We start from the raw sequence: 18,921 nt of genomic DNA on the forward strand, positions 1-18,921 counted from the left end.
CGGTCGTATATTGGTATGACGTTGGCGTCGTCATCGTCGTCGTCGTCGTCTGGCGTCGTCCGAAGACACATTGGTTTTCGCACTCTAACTTGAGTTTAAGTGAATGGATCTCTATGAAATTTTACCATAAGGTTCAATACCACAAAAGGAAGGTTGGGATTGATTTTGGGGGTTATGGTACCAACAGTTAAGGAATTAGGGGCCAAAAATAAGCATTTTTGTAACTTCAAGACATAACTTGTGTGTTAGTGTATGGATCTCTCTGACATTGTACCACAAGATTCCATATCACAAAGGGAATGCTGGGATTGATTTTGGGGGTAATTGCCTCAAAATATTAGGAATTAGGGGCCAAAAAGGGGGAAGAAAACAAGCATTTTTATACGACCGCAAAAACAATTTTTGCGGTCGTATATTGGTATGACGTTGGCGTCGTCATCGTCGTCGTCGTCGTCTGGCGTCGTCCGAAGACACATTGGGTTTCGCACTCTAACTTGAGTTTAAGTGAATGGATCTCTATGAAATTTAACCATAAGGTTCAATATCACAAAAGGAAGGTTGGGATTGATTTTGGGGGTTATAGTACCAACAGTTAAGGAATTAGGGGCCAAAAAGGGGCCAAAAATAAGCATTTTTGTAACTTCCAGACATTACTTGTGTGTTAGTGTATGGATCTCTCTGACATTGTACCACAAGGTTCCATATCACACAGGGAATGCTGGGATTGATTTTAGGGGGTAATTGCCTCAAAATATTAGGAATTAGGGGCCAAAAAAGGGGCAAAAAACAAGCATTTTTCTAGTTTCATGACAATAACTTGTGTGTAAGTGTATGGATCTTTCTGAAATTGTACTACAAGGTTCCATATCACAAAGGGAAAGCTGGAATTGAGTTTGGGGGTAATTGCCCAAAACGTTTAGGAATAAGGGGCCAAAAAGGGGCAAAAAATAAGCATTTTTTTAGTTTCCAGACAATAACTTGTGTTCAAGTGTATGGATCTCTTTGAAATTGTACCACAAGGTTCCATATCACACAAGAAATGCTGGGATTGATTTTGGGGGTAGTTGCCTCAAAATATTAGGAATAAGGGGCCAAAAAAGGGGCAAAAAACAAGCATTTTTCTAGTTTCATGATAATAACTTGTGTATAAGTGCATGGATCTTTCTGAAATTGTACTACAAGGTTCCATATCACAAAGGGAAAGCTGGAATTGAGTTTGGGGGTAATTGCCCAAAATGTTTAGGAATAAGGGGCCAAAAAGGGGCAAAAAATAAGCATTTTTCTAGTTTCCAGCCAATAACTTGTGTTCAAGTGTATGGATCGCTCTGAAATTGTACTGCAAGGTACCATACCACAAAGGGAAGGCTGGGATTGAGTTTTGGGGTGATGAATCATAAGGGGGTTCAAAAAATTTGGGGGGGGGGGGTTCCTTTTTTTTCTTTTTTATACGACCGCAAAAAAAATTTTGTGGTCGTATATTGGTATGACGTTGGCGTCGTCGTCGTCGTCGTCGTCAGGCGTCGTCCGAAGACACATTGGTTTTCGCACTCTAACTTTAGTTTAAGTGAATGGATCTCTATGAAATTTTACCACAAGGTTCAATACCACAAAAGGAAGGTTGGGATTGATTTTGGGGGTTATGGAACCAACAGTAAAGGAATTAGGGGCCAAAAATAAGCATTTTTGTAACTTCCAGACATAACTTGTGTGTTAGTGTATGGATCTGTCTGACATTGTACCACAAGGTTCCATATCACAAAAGGAATGCTGGGATTGATTTTGGGGGTAATTGCCTCAAAATTTTAGGAACAAAGGGCCAAAAAAGGGGCAAAAAACAAGCATTTTTCTAGTTTCATGACAATAACTTGTTTGTAAGTGTCATAAGGGGGTTCAAAATATTTGGGGGGGGGGGGGGGGGGTTTCCTTTTTTTTCTTTTTTTCCTTTTTTTTTCTTTTAAAATTTTCCATTTTAAGTTGGTTATTTCTGATTTATATTTAAAAGCAAATAATAATGATATGGTAGGAGATACACACCAAACAGTATGTGCAAATTATTATGTAATAAGTATTGTGCAATAGCAAGAAATTTTCAATTGCACAGTATTGCACAATAGCAAGAAATCTTCAATTGCACAGTATTGCGCAATAGCAAGAAATCTTCAATTGCACCGTATTGCGCAATAGCAAGAAATATCCAATAGCACAATATTGCGCAATAGCAAGAAATTGTCAATTGTACAGTATTGCGCAATAGCTAGAAATATTTAATTGCACAGTATTGTGCAAAAGAAGATAATTCTTATAAATTGCGTATTTCTTGACCAATTTCAATGGGGTTTTGTTCTTGAATTCTTGGGGTTCTTTAATATGCTGAATCTAACCGTGTATTTAGTTTTTGGATTTTGGGCCCCGTTTTTAAATTGGTCCACATTGAGGTCCAAAGGGTCCAAAATTAAATTTTGTTTGATTTCATCAAAAATTGAATTATTGGGGTTCTTTGATATGCCGAATCTAACCGTGTATTTAGATTCTTAATTTTTGGTTCCGTTTTCAATATTGGTCTACATTAAGGTCCAAAGGGTCCAAAATTTAACTTAGTTTGATTTTAACAAAAATTGAATTCTTAGGGTTCTTTGATATGCTGAATCTAAACATGTATTTAGATTTTTGATTATGGGCCCAGTTTTCAAGTTGGTCCAAATCAGGGTCCAAAATTAAACTTTGTTTGATTTCAACAAAAATTGAATATATGGGGTTCTTTGATATGCTGAATCTAACCATGTATTTAGATTTTTGATTTTTGGGCCCCGTTATCAACTTTGTCCACATTGAGGTCAAAAGGGTCCAAAATTAAACTTTGTTTGATTTCATCAAAAATTGAATTCTTGGGGTTCTTTGATATGCTGAATCTAACCATGTATTTAGATTTTGGATATTGGACCATAATAGGTGAATGTCCAATTTAAAATGTTTAAGTTCTTAGACCACATTCATTCTGTGTCAGAAACCTATGCTGTGTCAAATATTTCATCACAATCCAAATGCAAAGCTGTATCAAGCTTGAATGTTGTGTCCATACTTGCCCCAACTGTTCAGGGTTCGACCTCTGCGGTCGTATCAAGCTGCGCCCTGCGGAGCATTTTATTTCCTTTTTTCTTTTAAAATTTTCCATTTTAAGTTGGTTATTTCTGTTTTATATTTAAAAGCAAATAATAATGATATGGTAGGAGATACACACCAAACAGGATGAGTAAATTATTATATAATAAGTATTGTGCAATAGCAAGAAATTTTCAATTGCACAGTATTGCACAATAGCAAGAAATCTTCAATTGCACAGTATTGCGCAATAGCAAGAAATCTTCAATTGCACAGTATTGTGCAATAGCAAGAAATATCCAATAGCACAATATTGCGCAATAGCAAGAAATTGTCAATTGTACAGTATTGCGCAATAGCAAGAAATATTCAATTGCACAGTATTGTGCAAAAGAAGATACTTCGTATAAATTGCTTATTTCTTGACCAATTTCAATGGGGTTTTATTCTTGAATTCTTGGGGTTTTTTAATATGCTGATTCTAACCGTGTATTAAGTTTTTGGATTTTGGGCCCCGTTTTTAAATTGGTCCACATTGAGGTCCAAAGGGTCCAAAATTAAACTTTGTTTGATTTCATCAAAAATTGAATTATTGGGGTTCTTTGATATGCCGAATCTAACCGTGTATTTAGATTCTTAATTTTCGGTTCCGTTTTCAAATTGGTCTACATTAAGGTCCAGAGGGTCCAAAATTTAAATTAGTTTGATTTTAACAAAAATTGAATTCTTAGGGTTCTTTGATATGCTGAATCTAAGCATGTATTTAGATTTTTGATTATGGGCCCAGTTTTCAAGTTGGTCCAAATCGGGGTCCAAAATTAAACTTTGTTTGATTTCAACAAAAATTGAATATATGGGGTTCTTTGATATGCTGAATCTAACCATGTATTTAGATTTTTGATTTTTGGGCCCCATTATCAACTTTGTCCACATTGAGGTCAAAAGGGTCCAAAATTAAACTTTGTTTGATTTCATCAAAAATTGAATTCTTGGGGTTCTTTGATATGCTGAATCTAACCATGTATTTAGATTTTGGATATTGGACCATAATAGGTGAATGTCCAATTTAAAATTTTTAAGTTCTTAGACCACATTCATTCTGTGTCAGAAACCTATGCTGTGTCAAATATTTAATCACAATCCAAATTCAGAGCTGTATCAAGCTTGAATGTTGAGTCCATACTTGCCCAAACTGTTCAGGGTTCGACCTCTGCGGTCGTATCAAGCTGCGCCCTGCGGAGCATTTTATTCTAGTTTCATGACAATAATTTGTGTGAAAGTGTATGGATCTTTCTGAAATTGTACAAGGTTCCATATCACAAAGGGAAAGCTGGAATTGAGTTTGGGGGTAATTGCCCGAAACGTTTAGGAATAAGGGGCCAAAAATAAGCATTTTTCTAGTTTCCAGACAATAACTTGTGTTCAAGTTTATGGATCTCTCTGAAATTGTACCACAAGGTTCCATATCACACAGGGAATGCTGGGATTGATTTTGGGGGTAATTGCCTCAAAATTTTAGGAATTTGGGGGGCAAAAAACAAGCATTTTTCTAGTTTCATGACAGGTTCCATATCACAAAGGGAAAGCTGGAATTGAGTTTGGGGGTAATTGCCCGAAACGTTTAGGAATTGGGGGCCAAAAAGGGGCCAAAAACACATTTTTCTAGTTTCCAGACAATAACTTGTGTTCAAGTGTATGGATCTCTCTGAAATTGTACTGCAAGGTACCATACCACAAAGGGAAGGCTGGGATTGAGTTTGGGGGTGATGAATCATAAGGGGGTTTAAAAAATTTGGGGGGGGGGATTTTTTTTTTTTCCTTTTTTTTTCTTTTTTTCCTTTTTTTTTCTTTTAAAATTTTCCATTTTAAGTTGGTTATTTCTAATTTATATTTAAAAGCAAATAATAATGATATGGTAGGAGATACACACCAAACAGAATGTGTAAATTATTATATAATAAGTATTGGGCAATAGCAAGAAATTTTCAATTGCACAGTATTGTACAATAGCAAGAAATCTTCAATTGCACAGTATTGCACAATAGCAAGAAATCTTCAATTGCACAGTATTGCGCAATAGCAAGAAATATCCAATAGCACAATATTGCGCAATAGCAAGAAATTGTCAATTCTGCAGTATTGCGCAATAGCAAGAAATATTCAATTGCACAGTATTGTGCAAAAGAAGATACTTCGTATAAATTGCTTATTTCTTGACCAATTTCAATGGGGTTTTATTCTTGAATTCTTGGGGTTCTTTAATATGCTGAATCTAACCGTGTATTAAGTTTTTGGATTTTGGGCCCCGTTTTAAAATTGGTCCACATTGAGGTCCAAAGGGTCCAAAATTAAACTTTGTTTGATTTCATCAAAAATTGAATTATTGGGGTTCTTTGATATGCCGAATCTAACCGTGTATTTAGATTCTTAATTTTTGGTTCTGTTTTCAAATTGGTCTACATTAAGGTCCAAAGGGTCCAAAATTAAACTAAGTTTGATTTTAACAAAAATTGAATTCTTAGGGTTCTTTGATATGCTGAATCTAAACATGTATTTAGATTTTTGATTATGGGCCCAGTTTTCAAGTTGGTCCAAATCGGGGTCCAAAATTAAACTTTGTTTGATTTCAACAAAAATTGAATATATGGGGTTCTTTGATATGCTGAATCTAACCATGTATTTAGATTTTTGATTTTTGGGCCCCATTATCAACTTTGTCCACATTGAGGTCAAAAGGGTCCAAAATTAAACTTTGTTTGATTTCATCAAAAATTGAATTCTTGGGGTTCTTTGATATGCTGAATCTAACCATGTATTTAGATTTTGGATATTGGACCATAATAGGCGAATGTCCAATTTAAAATTTTTAAGTTCTTAGACCACATTCATTCTGTGTCAGAAACCTATGCTGTGTCAAATATTTAATCACAATCCAAATTCAGAGCTGTATCAAGCTTGAATGTTGAGTCCATACTTGCCCAAACTGTTCAGGGTTCGACCTCTGCGGTCGTATCAAGCTGCGCCCTGCGGAGCATTTTATTCTAGTTTCATGACAATAACTTGTGTGAAAGTGTATGGATCTTTCTGAAATTGTACAAGGTTCCATATCACAAAGGGAAAGCTGGAATTGAGTTTGGGGGTAATTGCCCGAAACGTTTAGGAATAAGGGGCCAAAAATAAGCATTTTTCTAGTTTCCAGACAATAACTTGTGTTCAAGTTTATGGATCTTTCTGAAATTGTACCACAAGGTTCCATATCACACAGGGAATGCTGGGATTGATTTTGGGGGTAATTGCCTCAAAATTTTAGGAATTTGGGGGGCAAAAAACAAGCATTTTTCTAGTTTCATGACAGGTTCCATATCACAAAGGGAAAGCTGGAATTGAGTTTGGGGGTAATTGCCCGAAACGTTTAGGAATTGGGGGCCAAAAAGGGGCCAAAAACACATTTTTCTAGTTTCCAGACAATAACTTGTGTTCAAGTGTATGGATCTCTCTGAAATTGTACTGCAAGGTACCATACCACAAAGGGAAGGCTGGGATTGAGTTTGGGGGTGATGAATCATAAGGGGGTTTAAAAAATTTGGGGGGGGATTTTTTTTTTTTCCTTTTTTTTCTTTTTTTCCTTTTTTTTTCTTTTAAAATTTTCCATTTTAAGTTGGTTATTTCTAATTTATATTTAAAAGCAAATAATAATGATATGGTAGGAGATACACACCAAACAGAATGTGTAAATTATTATATAATAAGTATTGGGCAATAGCAAGAAATTTTCAATTGCACAGTATTGTACAATAGCAAGAAATCTTCAATTGCACAGTATTGCACAATAGCAAGAAATCTTCAATTGCACAGTATTGCGCAATAGCAAGAAATATCCAATAGCACAATAGCAAGAAATTGTCAATTCTGCAGTATTGCGCAATAGCAAGAAATATTCAATTGCACAGTATTGTGCAAAAGAAGATACTTCGTATAAATTGCTTATTTCTTGACCAATTTCAATGGGGTTTTATTCTTGAATTCTTGGGGTTCTTTAATATGCTGAATCTAACCGTGTATTAAGTTTTTGGATTTTGGGCCCCGTTTTTAAATTGGTCCACATTGAGGTCCAAAGGGTCCAAAATTAAACTTTGTTTGATTTCATCAAAAATTGAATTATTGGGGTTCTTTGATATGCCGAATCTTACCGGCTATTTAGATTCTTAATTTTTGGTTCTGTTTTCAAATTGGTCTACATTAAGGTCCAAAGGGTCCAAAATTAAACTAAGTTTGATTTTAACAAAAATTGAATTCTTAGGGTTCTTTGATATGCTGAATCTAAACATGTATTTAGATTTTTGATTATGGGCCCAGTTTTCAAGTTGGTCCAAATCGGGGTCCAAAATTAAACTTTGTTTGATTTCAACAAAAATTGAATATATGGGGTTCTTTGATATGCTGAATCTAACCATGTATTTAGATTTTTGATTTTTGGGCCCCGTTATCAACTTTGTCCACATTGAGGTCAAAAGGGTCCAAAATTAAACTTTGTTTGATTTCATCAAAAATTGAATTCTTGGGGTTCTTTGATATGCTGAATCTAACCATGTATTTAGATTTTGGATATTGGACCATAATAGGTAAATGTCCAATTTAAAATTTTTAAGTTCTTAGACCACATTCATTCTGTGTCAGAAACCTATGTTGTGTCAAATATTTAATCACAATCTAAATGCAAAGCTGTATCAAGCTTGAATGTTGTGTCCATACTTGCCCCAACTGTTCAGGGTTCGACCTCTGCGGTCGTATCAAGCTGCGCCCTGCGGAGCATTTTATTTATTTTTATACCACATACTGAACACTTCTAAGGTTGACTCGCATTGTTTTGGATGAATTTATCCAAAAATATTTACTATCCATACTTAAAACAAGTTGTTTTCATACGACCGCAAACATTTTCCGGCCTTATAATGGTATGGCGATGTCGTTGTCGTCATCCTAAGACTTTTGGTTTCCAGACAATATAAGATCATATATATCAGCAAAATACAGCAAAATGGAGAAATGTATTTTCAAAGTTTTGCTTTTGATACTATCTTTTGATCATAAAAAAAACTTCTATTCTAGTTTCCTTAAATTCCATGAAGGATCCGCAAGTTATTGATGCCTAAAAAAAAAAAAAAACAGTCTGAACCTGAATATTGACGACGTCGATGGCAGCATGTATGATCACTATGTCTGGCTTCCATGACAAAATGTTGAAGGCTTAACAAAAAAGTTCTATATAATATAGGTAAAGTGATAACAATAGCTCATACAGCCAAGCAGACCATAGATATAAGAAGATGTGGTATGAGTGCCAAGTTTGCTTAAAAAAGATATCCAAACTCCAAGTATTTAATTGTTATTTAAAAAACATATTGCAGCAATGCTAAAATGCTTGCAGGAAATACATATACTCTGAGATTAAAAGTTTCATATCTATCAACTTCTTTCTAAAAAAAAGTTGCATACAAACATGAAATCCAAATAATGTTGTCAAAAGCAAGTTATAAATGAGGTTAATATTTCAATGGGTTTGGGATAAACACATTTCATGGACTGCAAAATATAACCTCTATCAACATGTGGGGCAATTGCATATTTAGACAGACACAGTAAGGTGTGGAATAAAATTAATTTGGGAAACTGATAAATTGTGAAACAAATTATTTAGAAAGTTTATTAAAATACATTTTATACCAAAATACATTATATACATAAAAAAACCATTATATGTACATAGTGGAATGATTACAGTACAAATGTATAACCAAATATATATACATACATATATTGTTACATGAATACAAAAGTGGAATTTAAATCATCAATTATTCCTGAAGCATTTTAGTTTTGAAATGAAAAGTATACTATTGAGGAAACATAATAGCATTTATTATATGACAGTAAATAAGTGAAATCAACATATAATTAAATCTTTGCATGAAACTTTCCATTGCTTAAATCCATAAAGATATAAGTTTTATGTATCAACTGATGAAAACAAAATAATTTACTCTTTCTGTATTTGTATTTGCAATAAATCTGCCAAACCAAATCTTGATGATTTTCAAATTAAAGTGTAAAATAGTTTCTACTGTAAATTCAGAAATTATTGCGTGCATTTATTATTGCGACTTTGTCATTTTAGACTAAAATGCGATTTTAATTTTTGCGATATTGAGAAAAATCCTGTTTAATTCATATAAAAAAATTCAAAATGCGAGTTTAAATTATTGCGATTATAACCCTGTCGCATTTTTCGCAATAATAAAAACATGGCAATAATTTCTGAATTTACAGTATTTCTATTTGACTTTTAAGCAGAATCATCATCTATCGCTAGCGAGGAGTAATAAAATATAATACACATGCCCAGATTAATAACCGTATTCTCATTTGTTGTAGGTTGCATAAAAATCATTAAGGAAGCATCATTTGAGAAGGTTATATTTACATTTGCATTTTACCCCTATGTTCTATTTTTAGCCATGTTGGCCATCTTGGTTGGCAGGCAGGGTCATTGGACATATTATTTAAACTAGATATCCCAATGACGATTGTGGCCAAGTTTGGTTAAATTTGGCCCAGAGGTTTCAGATGAGAAGATTTTTGTAAAAGTTAACGGACGACGACGGATGGAATTTTGGCCAGGTGAGCTAAGGAGTAGTATTGCCATATAAAAGAGCAATATCTACCTTATCCTTTCAATAAAAATTCTAATTACAATGTTAAAGATTTGTAAAAATATTGCTTTGTCATTTTGCACATTCATCTGTTAAATTTGGAATGGATACTTAAACTTCAATGAAAATATAACATATGTGGTACTGTACAATTCTTAGTGAAATAATTTACAATGAACAGACTATTTACAAACATTTCAAGGACAAAAAACATCAAACATTTTGTAAACTTTGTTAAAATGCATTACCAAATTTAATAAAAACAGCAATTGTGTCATATGGCACTTCATTTTCAAATGGTTTACATATATATATTTTTTTCTTAGTTTAGTTTGTGATTACACTTTCATTCTGATCACCTGTTTTCTCACCATTAACAATTCAAAGTTTTCTAGATTGTTTAGCACATTGCAAGCTGTTAAAATTTAAAACGTGATGGACATGAATTAAATTTACATGAATTCCACCTGAGTAAATGTATTGTACAGCTACATGTTCATTATGTTGTTTACCTAGAGGCTCCAGGAGCTGTTATTGCTCACCTGTTATTGCTCACCTGTCATTTATGCATTACAATTAAAACAATGCAATAATAAAATGTGTCTTGAATGAGAACTATGTAGACCAAAATTTCTTGCTGATAATTTTTGCTGGACCTGTCCATTATCTACTAAAGTTTTCTAGATAAACAAATGTGATTTACAAAAAAATGTTCAAAAATGTAATTTAGAGGCAATAACTCCTTTAAAGAATCCATTGAGGATTTCATTCATAATGACTTATTTATAAATCTTATGCTGCAGATCATATATGCTTTCTAATTATTAAGATTCAGTCTATCTATTATAGTTTTCAAGATATTATGTAAACACAATATAATTTGTTGAAGATCATCATTTAATTGCAATAACTCCTAAAAGTAATCAATTGACTTTCTGTCATTTGACCTTTTAGTAGATCTTATTTTCTATTTACAGCTTCTCTCTATCTATAATACTTCCTGCCAAAAAAACACAAAAATGGATAAAAATCTTCAAAGGGCAATAACTCATACAAGGAGTTATCTGAGGATTTCAATCGTGATGACTTATTTGAAGACTTTCTATATATTATAGTTTTTAAGAAAACAGCTCCAATACAGAATCACCTGAAAAATTTTGATAAAAAATGGACAGAAGGGATTCTTGACATTCTGAAAACCTCTAACAATTATCAAGATGATAGACATTACTTTCTTTTAACCTGTTTGTTATTTCTAGCCTTGTGACCATCTTTATTGATGGTGGGATAATTTTAGAAATATTTGAAATATTAAAAATTTGGTTTCAATTGAAACAAAAGAGAAGATTTTTATGAAATAAATGGAAGACAGACAGAAAACTAACGTCAAGTGATGACAATAGCTCACATTGCTATATGAGCTAAACCCTCTCGTTACAATCATGATTAAATGAATTCCCGAGAAGAAAACCAATCAGCTGATACAAATTTCTGCAGGAAATAAATTTTACACATGCAATGACCAGATTAAATGAACAATTGAAAAATATGTATTAATCTGAATAAATGTGTAAATTGATGTTATTTCTTATCTACTATCTGTGTCTGAAGAATAACTGTAGTACAACCATCGTTACCAGTAATATAAGGCTGATCTTTGTGGTTTCTGCTCCAAGCTATTTAAAATTAAAAAAAACATTAAGATAAATCAACTTTTTAAAAATGTTTTTTGTTCTGTATCATTGACCTATAGGCTGCTAAAATTTTGCATACAACTCTGGCTCATTGAACTACAACTGAAAATCGAAAAAATAATCTTTTTTATCATCTGAAATATTACTGATTGAATTCTTTCAAAATAGGTGAACATTTGTTTAGAAAGCACATAAAATCGGCGAAAAACCTTCTTAAATTTGTCTTAAAATCATCAAATCTCTAATTTATATGTTGTTGATACATAAATTTCAGTTTTAATGATGTAAAATAATGATTGGGTCACCAACTTTGTTTTTACGGTATACATCATTCAAAGTGGTGTTTTATGTGAAAAAAATACCACAAAATGTCCATATAATTGTAATGTCATCGCGTTGTAGGCTGTAAAACGTTAATTTTTTTATGTTTTTCACTATCAACTAGGTAACAGATTGATTATTAGACAAAAATGAATTCGGTGACCATATGATTATTTTACATCATTAAAACGGGAATTTATGTATCAACAATATATATTTTTTTTAAGAAAAAATTTACGTATTAGAAATTAGAGATTTGATGATTTTAAGACAAATTAAGAAGGTTTTTCGCAAATTTTATGTACTTTCTTTACAAATGTCAACCAATTTTGAAAGAATTCAATCAGTAATATTTCAGATAAGAAAAGAGATAAATACATTATTTTTTCGATTTTCAGTTAAAGTTCGATGAGCCAAGATTGTATGCAGAATTTTAGCAAAATCTGTGACATAGCCCATTTACTGTTCCTTGACCTTAAACACATGTCTTAACTGGTCCAGTGCACTAGCTTTTACAGATTTATATGAATAAATTAGCATACTAATGCTCCCCCAATATGTCAGTAATATAAGGCTGATCTTTGTGGTTCCTTCACAGGGTTAAAATTTAAAAAATTGTAATATCCTACTGGCAATTGATTCATATGCTTTGTGGTTCCTGCTCCATGATAATGTATTGTGTAAATAAAATTTAGTTTACACAATATTCAAAAATTTTCAGCTTAGCTCATTGGCCTGTCCGTTGAAAGAGATGCAATGCATGATGGACTTCTTTACTGAGAACACACGTTTTTTACTGATCTACAACATGGATGTTTAAAGACCATGGTGTAAAGCATTTGTTTTATGCTCAGATTAACTCAATGTAAATCCAATTTGAAACCTATCCTTTACATAGGCCAAGCATAAAGTACAACAAAGTTATCCCCTTTTTCGACTGTTCACATACCAGACAGCTTTCAAAGCACTGTCATTTTTCTAAGGTTGCTTATTTTATAGAATACTTACTGTTGTGTAGTAATTACATCGATCCCCTTGACAACATTCTACACATGTCCAATCTCGATACCAATCTTTCATACATCTGACACCTAGACCAACACTCTCCTGCTGACAGTGTGTTGATGTATCACATGTTTTAGATATGTAATGATATCTTTCACTCCTTGGTTGCCAAAACAAAGGCTCTGTGAACAATGAACAAATTATACATGAAGTTCCTGTTCCTAAGTAAAGAAAACTATGTTGTGTTTCTACATTGTAGTTTATGTTGCAAAGATTGACAGGTAAGGGCATTAGTTTGAAAATGAGCTCATGGACTCCTCTTTTTAAAAATTGACATTTGGCTTGATTATGTATGAAGATTATCTGTACCAATTTTCATGAAGAAATTGACCATGGATTTTTTTTTCGATTAAATATTCAGCAAAAAGTTTTTTTTTCTAAAATTAGGAAAATTTAATAAAATTGAATTATATCCAAAGAATTTATACACAAATTCAGAGCATATATATGTTAAGAAGATATTTCAAATGTTTATACAAAATCCGCTAATGTTTACCTTATGAAAAAAAAAAGTTGGGTACATGTATGTCAGTCCACAGGATAGAAATGTCCAGAAAACCAAAATATTTGTAAATGTCTAAAATTTCGACCCTATTTTCTTTAAAAGTAGTACATGAAGGTATGTTTTTATTACATAATTGAAGTGTCTAGGTGAAAAATAGCTTGTACTTTTATGCAAATTTTCAAAAATTCACCATGGGATAAAAACTGCCCTTAAATTATGGTTGGTTAGATTATTATTTTTTCTAAATATGTTGGTTTATTTGAACTGAGATGTTTGATATCTTTTTCCATCCACATATATGTATGTGAGAATATTTCGCACATTTCACTTAAGTTTGGTCTGATATTTTCACGAACCATCATGTGTTTTTGTACTAACTTACGCTGCCATTTAATCTGTGTTCGACAAGTATCTTCTTCCTGCCTACACTGTATTGTTGTTTTTACACATTTATCTTTGTTGCTGTTCTGTGCTTCACATACATAACACTCTAATGCTGTACCTACAAATTCAATGATTGCCTTTATTAACTGTGCATCACTGTTTTCATTGTTAACATAAAAACTGATGACACTAGGTGTCTTCATCCTTTGATTTCAGGCATATGTATACAATATTTAAAAGTTAAAAAACTATTCAAATTGAAAAATGTTGTTTTGATTTGCTGAATCCCTTCCTTGAAGGAGTTACTCACCTGCTGTTATCGATCAGCAATACAGTTTCCTAAAAATATATCTTCAATCATCACATGTACAGAAGTCAAAAAATGTATTTATTATAAAAATATGTTTTCATTTTCAGACTTATTTAAGTCAGAAAATGACAGACTTGTTTAGGTAAATTTATGTTTATGAAAAGACTTAATTTTAATTGGTGGCCAAAGTGCACCACCTATGACATCATAAACCTGTCTGAGAGTTCACAAGGACCTGAGCTATCTATATTTAATTATCTAATTGAACATTTTTACTTAACATATGATTATTTTCCTCATTTTGTGTGGTAATAGATGGTTGCATTGTAAAGTAAATAAACATAATCTCTGTTTTTTTAGGCTCTCATGCATATTTTTCTTTAGAAGACAAAGCATCGTCTTTCAATGTTGTCATAATTTCATGTAGATGCTTGACCTTTTTATAAATACATGTATGTTTGGGTCTAGAAGTTGACCAATTTTGGTAACTTATGATTATCGACTTGCAGGAGTCAATATATTCAACTTTTTAATTCAGGTCAAATATTTCTTGCTTAACACTAATTGACTTATTGAAGTCATAATTTGTCTTAAATTAAAGGGAGACAAATCTTGAAACCTACAAATTTAGACCTCTATGAGTCAAAAGCAGATTTAGACTTATTTATGTCTGAGCTCTGATTCTGTAATTTATAAAACAATATTATGAACGGTTCAACCTATACATTATGTAGTCCTAAAACATATGACCTCGAGGGCAATTTTCTCTATTTCTTTTTGTTTTCTGATATTTTCATTTTACTTTTTTTCTATTTGCTGTTTGCTGTTTTTACTATCAATGTGCTACCATAGGTAAAAAACTCCCCAGGCCGTTTTAGCGCTGCGGAAATCAGCACTATCGCATTTCAGTGCTGTGCTAGTGGGCAGACCACAGCGGTATCCAATCAAATATCAGCGCTATTGTTTTTCAATTTTCAAATTTCCGGTGTTTAGCTTTACAATTTCGATCATGTGATCGACTGGTTGATTTGTCTGAGATTGATTATTCACCTAGTAACGAAGTCAAATATAGGAGGGATCAGTTCAATGAAAGAACAAAATGGCGTCATTGACAGATCTGACTGTTAAAGACCTATTTATTTTCCAGAGTAATTTTAAGAATAAAAAGGTGCAGAAATTTCATGAACTAGGTGGATAGTGCTCTTTAAATCATTCCCAAAGTATTTAAGGAAAGGTTTACCCTTTCTCTGACAACATGGTTTTTGTCTATTTTTTCAATCATTTACGATTATAAATTCATTACTGTTTAGTGGTTACAACTAAACTGGTGAATTTTCATTGCTTGAATGAAGGAAGTATTCCCGTTGTCCAGGGATTCATTACAAGCCAGTATTTTGCGATTACTTGTCCTTGCATCGTTTGTTTCAAAATCTAATAGAGGATAAAACACAACAAAATCACGTAAATAAATATAAATTATTGTGTTTTGCCATCCAATTATCAATAAATGTCAATTAAAAGTTATTTTAAAATCGATATTTAACAGGGGATTGCTTGGATATGAAATGGCATTTAATGATGCATAGAAACATCCATTTGGTCACAGTGTAAATAGGAACAGGAAGTTGTAGAAGGGAGACAATTTAGGCGGGAAAAGTACTAAAACCAGTATTGTCAAATATTTCTGGTGGCAATAATTCAAACATTTATAAAGTTATCAAACACAACCTTTAAAGTTGGTATTTATGTTTGAATTGGCAAATATAATTTTTCATTAATAACCCACCTTAAATGATAAAAAAAAATCCTTCAACAAAAATGAGGTTTCTATAAGATGCATCTTGGAAGTATGTTAGCCTTTATTTAAACATGTCTGCATTAACATTTAACTACTTATAGAAGGGGTAATCCACTTTTTCCTTTGATATGAAATAAAATATTGATTTTAATTGTGAATTTTTAATTTGAAAGATGTAAATATTAATAATAGTTGATGGAAACAGTCCAATTTGGCCATTGGAAACTTTTTAAACAAGTGTCAGTTAATTACATTTGTATGAAGCTGTAAATGAAATACATTAGTTTAAGTTAAAAAACTAAAAGTAAGAGAAAGGGTATACCTACTGTGCTACATTGTACATAATCACTCTTATAAGAAAAGATGGAGAGGGATAGTAATGAAATCAAATTATTAAAATTATCTAGGCATTTTAATGAAAAGCTTTATGAGGGTGGTAAAGGGTTATTTTCGTGCAACGTGTATTGCCATTTTTATTTCACGTGCAGCCGTGAAAAAGGGTCGTTATTCACCGTGTTTAGGGAAATCGGTAAAAAGATCAACGTGCAAGAAATTTTTAATTGTTCGTTCATCGTGAAATGGTAATTTTATTTCGCGTTCTTCCGTGCAAATACCCCTCCCCCCTTTACGCCCAACCTTTATAATAAAAATGTAACTTATTTTCATTTGTGATAATGCATATATATATGTGTATAAAAATGCAGGTCTTTTTCTATTATAACCAACATGGCAGTTGTAAGTAAATGTAACATTACGTCGCAAATGCGAAAGGTGAATCAATCTTATATCATGCGCTTACCACAGCGTCATCAAAAAATCCTGGGGAAAACTCAGAACTGTGTAGCAAAATAAAATTTTCAAATAAGCAAGTTTACTTGAATTATAAATGTTAAAAAAACTCACAACTAAATATTGCTATCCTAAATCATAAGAAAACAGATCAAAATGTAAAAAATAACAATTCATCTACCTTTTCATGTAAATTTTAATTTCATATATTTAAAAACAAATTCCTTCCTGAAACAATTTTAACGAATTTTTATACTTTATCCATTTTGTAATCCAAACTACATGGTCATGAGAGTAAAATTATTATTTACATTATTGTTAAATATCTATTTGCTAGAATTGTGTTTTAAAAATTTTGAAATCGTATTAAATTCAAAAATATTGCTAGATGTTGTCAAACTCCCTTACTTGAGAATAAAATGTTTAAGCTGTGGTAGATTTATTAATTTCTTTAGTAGGTCAGGAAGAAATTTTGTTAACACTTTTAATGTTGTTTGGTCGATTAAATTTAGACATAAGAGAGACAATAGATTAGCTATTTTGTTGTTGTTCAGACATATCAGGTTGGAAAGTGCTAAAGGAATTTGAGATATTCCAATATAAATTCTCATTTCAAAAGATGAAAATATCAGCATGAAAAGTAAAAAAATAGAATCAGAATGCAATGTCATATGTTATTATAATCATTATCATTAGTCCTAAAACTTATAGGACTATACCTATGAACCCTAATAAACAGCAGTATTACATGTAAAAATATAGAGTACATGTATTTAACATTAATTATGTTGTTGCATTATGCCAGGTCAACCGGCAGGTGACGGTAGTTGTTTCCTTACGGTAGCTGGTTGTTGACCAGCAATTTGATTTATACTGAAATGTATTTCCTGATTGTTGGAAGGCGCCATCTACAATGTATGAGACATCAGGAAACATACTTCGAATATTACTTGTTATTTATTTATCATTAGACCATTTCTACTTTTCCCTATTATATGCCAGTTGTATGACTTACTGCATGCTGGTAGTCCTAAAAAGACAATAAACACATAAATGTTTGCCATTTGTATTGTTGGATCATAAGGTATTCTCTCGTAAACATGTAAGAATACCTGTAACAGGTAACCGGAAGTAATGTTTACCAATTCGGCATATGGTAATAATAACGCACCACTACGTACCTAAATAATCATCATTTGGTTGAAGGATTTGTTTACGAAGGTAAATCCTGCAGAAACTGAATTTCATACCTATCTTTTTTCTAATCTTGTTATATAATGATAATAAATATTGATAACTGTTGGCACACCACTTGGTTTTTATACGCCCGTTTACGGGACGTATTATGGTATACCGTTGTCCGTCTGTCTGTCCGTCAGTCCGTCCGTCCGTCGTCAACATGTCAGACATTAACTCAAAAACGCTTTAACCAATTTGCATAAAACTTTGGTGAATTGTTTATATCTATTGACGTGAGCTCCCTTTCGTTTTTTATAAATTTTAGATTTTACGATTCTAAGTTATAGGGTTTTATTCATTAAAAAAAAGGGGGATTTTACAGTTTTCGGACAATAACTCAAGAATGCTTTCACCAACTTGCAAGAAATTGTGGTGAATTGTTTATATCTATTGACATGAGCTCCCTTTCGATTTATATATATTTTAGATTTTACATTTCCGAGTTACAGGGTTTTATTCATAAAAAAAGGGGGATTTTCCAGTTTTCTGACAAAAAATCAAAAATGCTTTCAGCAGTTCTTATGAAACTTTGGTGAATTGTTTATATCTATTGATGTAAGCTCCGTTTAGAATTTTATAAATTTTACATTTTATATTTCTGAGTTATGGGGTTTTATTCATTAAAAAAGTGGGGATTTTCCAGTTTTCGGACAATAACTCAAAAATGCTGTCAGCAATTCTCATGAAACTTTGGTGAATTGTTTATATCTATTGATGTAAGCTCCCTTTACATTTTCATAAATTTCTAATATGACATTGAGAATTAATTGAACTTTAATTGTTTATAGTCTGACAACAGATTTACTAAGTCTTGCGCAACAGCACAGTGTATTGCACAACAGCAAGAAATCTTTAATTGAATATAAATTCAATTCATATAACCAATTTCAAGTTCTTTGACTACATTTATTCAGAAACCTATAATATGTCAAATATTTAATACAATCCAAATTCAGACCTGTATCAAGCTTGAATATTGTGTCCATTTTTGCCCCAACTGTTCAGCG

The 18,921-nt window shown here is 32.2% G+C and overlaps 1 protein-coding gene and 3 long non-coding RNA genes across 6 annotated transcripts in view; 2 read left to right on the top strand and 2 right to left on the bottom strand.

Moving 5' to 3' along the window:
- The window catches only part of LOC127718952 (uncharacterized), a 126,651-nt gene that overhangs the window by 101,923 nt on the left and 5,807 nt on the right, over positions 1 to 18,921 (bottom strand). The window lies entirely within an intron of this gene.
- Positions 1 to 18,921, top strand: part of LOC127718932 (uncharacterized) — a 91,890-nt gene that overhangs the window by 68,336 nt on the left and 4,633 nt on the right. The window contains exon 2 of one of the 2 annotated variants that reach the window (XR_007990026.1): positions 697 to 1,745. This is a non-coding gene — a long non-coding RNA (uncharacterized LOC127718932). Of the gene's footprint in view, positions 1 to 402; positions 1,746 to 18,921 lie in introns of those variants that run through there. The other variant, XR_007990025.1, reaches the window with a different exon arrangement.
- On the top strand, positions 1,920 to 6,144 carry LOC127718950 (uncharacterized). Of its 2 annotated transcripts, none has more exons than XR_007990052.1 (2): positions 1,920 to 2,435; positions 5,431 to 6,144. It is a non-coding gene; the product is annotated as an uncharacterized LOC127718950 (long non-coding RNA). The 2 variants fall into 2 exon arrangements; XR_007990053.1 differs by lacking the exon at positions 1,920 to 2,435 and adding an exon at positions 3,156 to 3,639.
- LOC127718921 (uncharacterized) lies at positions 8,790 to 17,823 on the bottom strand. Its single transcript, XM_052225021.1, has 4 exons — positions 17,691 to 17,823; positions 13,777 to 13,896; positions 12,833 to 13,011; positions 8,790 to 11,485 (listed from the first exon to the last, which is right to left on the bottom strand). The coding sequence occupies exons 1-4, from the start codon at positions 17,737 to 17,739 to the stop codon at positions 11,405 to 11,407; spliced, it is 429 nt and encodes a 142-aa protein (XP_052080981.1). The 5' UTR covers positions 17,740 to 17,823; the 3' UTR covers positions 8,790 to 11,404.

The sequence above is a fragment of the Mytilus californianus genome, unplaced genomic scaffold, assembly GCF_021869535.1.
Source record: "Mytilus californianus isolate M0D057914Y unplaced genomic scaffold, xbMytCali1.0.p SCAF_10, whole genome shotgun sequence".
Taxonomy (NCBI): domain Eukaryota; kingdom Metazoa; phylum Mollusca; class Bivalvia; order Mytilida; family Mytilidae; genus Mytilus; species Mytilus californianus.

What these genes read in the sequence shown, in the direction of transcription:
- LOC127718921 (XM_052225021.1), bottom strand. Translation starts at nt 17,739, where the DNA reads ATGGCAAACATTTATGTGTTTATTGTCTTTTTAGGACTACCAGCATGC. An exon ending in AACACAGATTAAATGGCAGC is followed by an intron (nt 13,012 to 13,776) that starts GTAAGTTAGTAC and finishes CATTGTTCACAG; the next exon opens with AGCCTTTGTTTTGGCAACCA. An exon ending in GATGTAATTACTACACAACA is followed by an intron (nt 11,486 to 12,832) that starts GTAAGTATTCTA and finishes AATTTTAAATAG; the next exon opens with CTTGGAGCAGAAACCACAAA.